This window comes from Ursus americanus, chromosome 4, assembly GCF_024610735.1.
Source record: "Ursus americanus isolate L20-20 chromosome 4, mUrsAme1.1.p, whole genome shotgun sequence".
Classification (NCBI taxonomy): Eukaryota; Metazoa; Chordata; class Mammalia; order Carnivora; family Ursidae; genus Ursus; species Ursus americanus.
The window spans coordinates 34,180,582-34,186,581 of NC_142130.1; the positions used below are offsets into that span (position 1 = coordinate 34,180,582).

The window sequence follows — 6,000 nt, forward strand, 5'->3', positions numbered from 1 at the left end:
CCGGGATCACGCCCTGAGCCGAAGGCAGACGCTTTAACGACTGCGCTACCTAGGCGCCCCGAAGAGGACGTGTTTTTGAGAGATTCTACCTTTGTAGAAGATACCTTTGTACCTGCTCACTCTTTCAAGTTAACACAGTCTGCCTTTTCTAGTGGTTTTTTTTTTTTTTAGGAATGAAAGGATTCACTTGCAACTAGAGCCTTTTCTTGACATTCACCCTAACATAGAAGCATAGGAAATGAAAAAGGTCATTACTTCTTGTATATTATCTGCTTTTAGAAAAGACTGTGTCTAAAATATTAGGTGTAAGTGTTTTGCTTTCCTTTTCTTAAAACTGTCGAGATTTTCCTGTCATGTGTTTTCCATTGTTGTCAAGGACCTTTTCTTTTTATGCTGGGCCTAACTCCTGCATCATGACGACTAACTCACTCATTAGATTAACTGGCCTCTTTAAATGATTACAGAAACACAGTGGGCAAGCTTAGCACAGTGTCTTATAGGGCTTGGTACTAACCCTACTGTTTTCTGATGATTGAGTAACAACTTCAAAATCTAAGTATATGCATGGGTGGCAGTTTTTATTTTGTCAAAACAAAATAAAAAGTTCGTATTTGAGCTAAATTCACCCACGTTGCTGATTTATAATATATTTGGTGATACCCTGTGCAATTTAATTAATTAGGAACATCTCCAATATGGTAGCTGGGCTACTGTGACCACTTTAATTTTACTTTTGACAGAGGGTAAAGCAGCAATATCTGACAGTACAGCTAAATCTTCATGGTCAGCTAGCCCATCCTTCTTCCCTATAGTCATACACCTTGGTAAGACAGATGTGTGTTTTTTATATGTGTTTTAAATAATCTGTTAAAGATTTCACAATTTCTGAGTGCCTTTCTCAGATTGTTGGAGAGGGATAATGGGACTAGAAGTCACATGTATGAGTTCTAAACAAATATCCTAAACCATCTCTCCCTTCTCCACCCTTCAGTAATTTTGAAATACATCCTTATCACTTTTTCGAAATTTTACTACAATCATGTTATGAAACCATTAGAGTATGAGGGAAAATTAATATATTTTCAGTAAATAAGTGGTAAATATTCTCATAGCTTCTAAGAATACTCTTACAAGTGCTGATACTTATTTAATTAAGTATATTTTTATAAATAGCTGAGAAAGAACCTTGAATGTCTTATAGAAAGATGTGTCAGTTTTCTAAGCATTAAAAATCAGTGTGTTTACATATATCCCACAGGATAGAAACAGAAATGTATCTACTTTGTAGCTATTCAGGTGTTTGTATTGCTTCCTTTAAAATTTTGACGTACTGTCATTTCTTTACTTACAGAGATTTTTCTTTTAGTTTCAGAGACAATGGTCAGTCACTTTTCTTGTTTAAATCAGAAGCTTAGTGATTACTATTAATTTCCAGAGATTAAACTTATTAATGTCATGTCCCTTTCTTCCTTTCTTCATCACTGGTTTTGTTCACAGCAAAGATAACCTTTTTATTTAAGTCTGGAAAGAAACTGCAAGATAAGTATTCCTTTTCTAAAAACATAAAATGAAAATTCCAGTATGTAGTCTGATCGAATTAATTAGTGGGTAATTATTCATTACAGCATTTTTAAAAGTTATGTTCATATAACATATTTTTTGTCTTTTAATAATAGTTCACTAGCTTCTTGAGAGAGGAATGAGAAAAAGTGGTAGCCATTGCCATTTGAAGAGCAATCAGAAATCAAAATATGTTTAAGATGACAGGGTAAGCCAGGTTGGAAAAAAATTTGGTTTTCTTTTTGTAGGGAAAAAAACACTCATTCTATATCCAGAGGTATAATCACTGCTATTTAGTATAGAGATTTCCTTTTAGTATTTTGTTTGAAGGGGTGTGACTATTTTTATAAAAATAGTATTGCATCCATGTTATTTATGGACTGCTCTTTTAAGTTTAACCTTATATAATGAACTTTTCTCCATCAATAAATATTCCTTACAACACAACTATAAATGGCTATGGTGCAATTATAGCATAATTCAATCATTCTGTATTTGAAGATAAAGATAATCCATCTATTTTCTATTATAAATTCTGTCTTTGTAATTGTGTCTTTGGGTACAGCCTCTTGATGTATATATGTAGGATTAATTCCTAGAAGTGCAAATTAGCGGGTCTAAAAACGTGGGGTGTACAAATATTTAAGACTTCTGACGTATTGCCAGTTTGCTCTCTGGAAGGGTTATACCAGTGCACACTCTCGCTGGTAGTTCCTGCCTCTTCAAGCTTCTCTGACAGTGGGTATTAGTCTTATTTTACCATGTTAGTTTATAGCCCCCTCCCCCCAAAAAATCACATTTTAAAAATTTGAACTTCTCCAGTTAGAAGTTTAACTTTTAAACATGCTTACTGGCTAGTTGTAATCTTTTAAAATGACCTGTTGATGTCCTTTATCTTTTTAAAAATTGATGTATTTCTTTTCTTATTGATATGTAAGAACCTACATATGACTCAATTCAGAAAGACCAAAAGCTTGGTGTAAAATGGCTTTAATAGGACTACTAATAAAAGCTGCCATCAAGTGAACACCCATATAACCTGGTGCAGTACTAAGCACTTACCCTCATATTTTATTATTTTATCTTATGTAATGTTCATTGTAATTCTGAAGTAGATATCTTCATTTTGCAATTAAGGAACTTGAGATTCAGAAAGGTTGAATGACTTGCCCAAGATCACAGCTAGTGATAGGATTTGATACCATTTCTGTCTGACTTCAAACCCTGAGTGGTTTTTCTTATATCACACTTCTCCTGGTACCTAGATGTTGCTCGTATCTAATTATACCAGATAATTATCTAACTATACTTTTTTCCCAGTATTGTTCCAGTACCCTTTGCGTATATATTTTGAATGGAGAGAAATAACTTCATTACTAACAGAATCCACGCCATTTTGCAGTGTTGCTCAAGAATAAGGCATTTCATACGAGAAAAAAATTCCTAAGCCTGTATTTTAAAATATCATAATATTAGATTTGATACAGACTGAGATCTTTTAATCATTTGTTATTGTAATGTACTCATTCCAGATGCATTCTGTGATTTTGTGCTTTGTTGCTTTTGTCCATGTTGCGAACCAAGTGCTTGCCTCAGATCCTTTCTTTTAAAGATGTATAAATAAATAAATGAAAGAAACAGGTAAAAAAAAAAAGAATAATTAGTGTACTAAATTCTTCTTAACAGAACTTTACAGAGCAGTATGGCAAGGCTTCTCTCAGATCTTAGTATGGACAGTGCTCGCTGCAAGTCTGGGAATAATCTTACCAGATCACTCCTGAACATTTATGAAAAACAGCCTCAACATGACCCAATCCCTGCTCATACTTCCATAATGAGCTACCTAAATAAGTTAGAAACAGATCACACTTTTACACATTCCGAGCCACTTTCTGCAGTTAACAATGAGGAGCACATGAAGCCAGATAGACCTTATGAAAATGTGCTGCCATCCAAAGGCCCTCAGCACAGTCACACAAGGAGCACAGAAGAAGCATCAGCCCCTGGGATCGTTTCTACCCCTTCAAAACAGGATTCTGTTGAGGAGAGCGAAATCACAACTCTAATAGACAATGAGTGTAATTTGGATAATACAATTTACATTCCATTTGCTAGAAGCACTTCTAAAAAGAAATCACCACTATCTAAGAGATTATCCCCCCAGCCACAGATCACTGTGGCTTCACCACAGCTGGTTGGCAACAGCGGACTCGTCTCTGAAAAAGAAAATAAATTGTGTGCACCTGGAATTTGTTCCTCTTCCAAAAAGGAAGCCGAAGATGCACCTGAGAAACTTTCCCACACAGCTGATATGGAAGACAAGCAGCTCCTCAAGAAAATAAAGGAAGCCATCTGCAAGATCCCTGCTGCCCCCGAGGAGCCACCGGGACTGGCTGCGTGTCCTGGTCCCTCCACTTGTCAGAGCAGCAGCGTTCAAGTGAGGAGTAGTGTTGTCTCCGATGGTAGCTTTCTAAACTCTGACTTAACATCTGACTGGAGCATCTCTTCTTTTTCAACGTTCACCTCTCGTGATGAACAAGACTTCCGGAATGGCCTTGCGGCACTGGATGCTAACATTGCTAGACTCCAGAAGTCCTTAGGGACTGGTCTTCTGGAGAAATGAGCTCAGAAGAAAAAGGGATTGAGTGCTTCTTTTTAAGAATAGAACTTGGCTACGTTGAATGTATATTTTAAATTTCTTTTGAGAAATGATGTTTTATATTAATTATGTATGATAATTATATGAATAATAAATTTATTACTGGAATATATTGACAGTCTAGAGTTCATACAAACAAGTCATCTTAAGAAACTGACATTTGTTAAGAGAAGAAAGTTGTAGATAACTGGGAAAGTATTATAAGTAATACTTTATTTTAGTACTTCACACTTAGAAGTCTTTTCTTACCCTGCTGGACTAAGGGGTCCAGGTCTGAAGGATTCTCTGGTTGTCCTAACAGATCGTGGGAAGGGAGTCTCTGGATACAATTTATTGTATCAAACTAGGGTGTCTTTTCTCTTTCAGGATTTCTGTTTGTGTTTTAACGGCATTGTGTTTTTATATGGGATGCTGTGTGCTGCAGGCTAGTGTTGTTGGTGAGACATAAAACGTTTCTTTTAAGAGAAAAATGCCAGTATCTCCATCTTTTTAAAAACATTATTGGTCCAGGGGCGCCTGGGTGGCACAGCAGTTAAGTGTCTGCCTTTGGCTCAGGGCGTGATCCCGGCGTTCTGGGATCGAGCCCCACATCAGGCTCCTCCGCTATGAGCCTGCTTCTTCCTCTCCCACTCCCCCTGCTTGTGTTCCCTCTCTCGCTGGCTGTCTCTATCTCTGTCGAATAAATAAATAAAATCTTAAAAAAAAAAAAAAAACATTATTGGTCCAAGAAAATACAGATAACATCCTAAGTTGGCATATGGTTTATTAAAACTTTGGTATTTTTATTTATTTTTATCCTGAATGGATGTTTAAGACCTTTAAAAAAGAAAGTCAGACTGATAAAGAAATACTAATAGATAAGTCTTAGCTTGGGAAATTTGTTTCTTTTTAAATAAATGAGAAATGTTTATTTGTTTTTTGTCCTTACTGTATTTGAACATAAAGGAGTTTGTAAATCTTGCACTGGTAATTCTGCCATTCCAGACTAATTCCTTTTTAGCCCTTTAGCTGAGGATGTTCTCTATTTTATAAAAAATATGAACTGAGTTAGTCTCTGCTTCTCTGTACTAGCACTTCTTAACTACTCGGTATCACCTCTGTCCGTGTAAGCAGCACATTCAAGCTGTTCCAAGACGGAGCGTTGTGCTATCACTGGTACTTCCTGGTCACCGGCCGGTGTCCTTATGCACAGTGCTGGGGCAGGCCTTAGTATTAAAGGGTTCTGCCGGTACCAGGACCACCTCCTACTGGTTTTTAAGTGTTGATGCTACAACTTCAGAAGGACCTAGATACAATCTCTTTGACATGTCCAGATTTTATAAATAGGGATTTCTTAAGTCTAAAAATACTAAATGAATCTTTAGTTTTCTTCCTAGAATTGTCCGTTAATATTTTCAATATTCCAGTATTCATAAATGAATTCATTGGTGTATTTGGAGGTAACAGGCCACCACTCTTTAACAATGTAAGTTACAAAGTACAGTTCAGAAATAGAAAATACAGCAAGGAAGAAAACTCATCTGTCTACTCCCAAATATTCAATTGTTATTCACATGCAGAAGTAAATTCTTAAGATTATTATATGATAATACAAGAAGAGCATTTTATTTTGCCCCTAAAATAGTATGAGCATTCTTTCGTGCAAAGAAAATTATTAAATGCTTATGGGTTCAATTAATTAGGGGTTAACAATGTGATTGAAAAACAAATAAGGGGGTGCCTGGGTGGCTCAGTCGGGTGAGCATCTGCCTTCAGCTCAGGTCCTGATCCCAGGGTCCTAG

The 6,000-nt window shown here is 36.2% G+C and overlaps 1 protein-coding gene across 1 annotated transcript in view; it reads left to right on the top strand.

The window, feature by feature from the left end:
* CCDC14 (coiled-coil domain containing 14) overlaps nt 1–5,129 on the top strand; it is a 49,317-nt gene extending 44,188 nt beyond the window's left edge. The window contains exon 13 of the mRNA XM_045812611.2: nt 3,247–5,129. Coding sequence (XP_045668567.2) covers nt 3,247–4,183 — 937 coding nt within the window. The 3' untranslated portion in view covers nt 4,184–5,129. The remainder of the gene's footprint in view (nt 1–3,246) is intronic.
* The last annotated feature ends 871 nt before the right edge of the window (nt 5,130–6,000 follow it).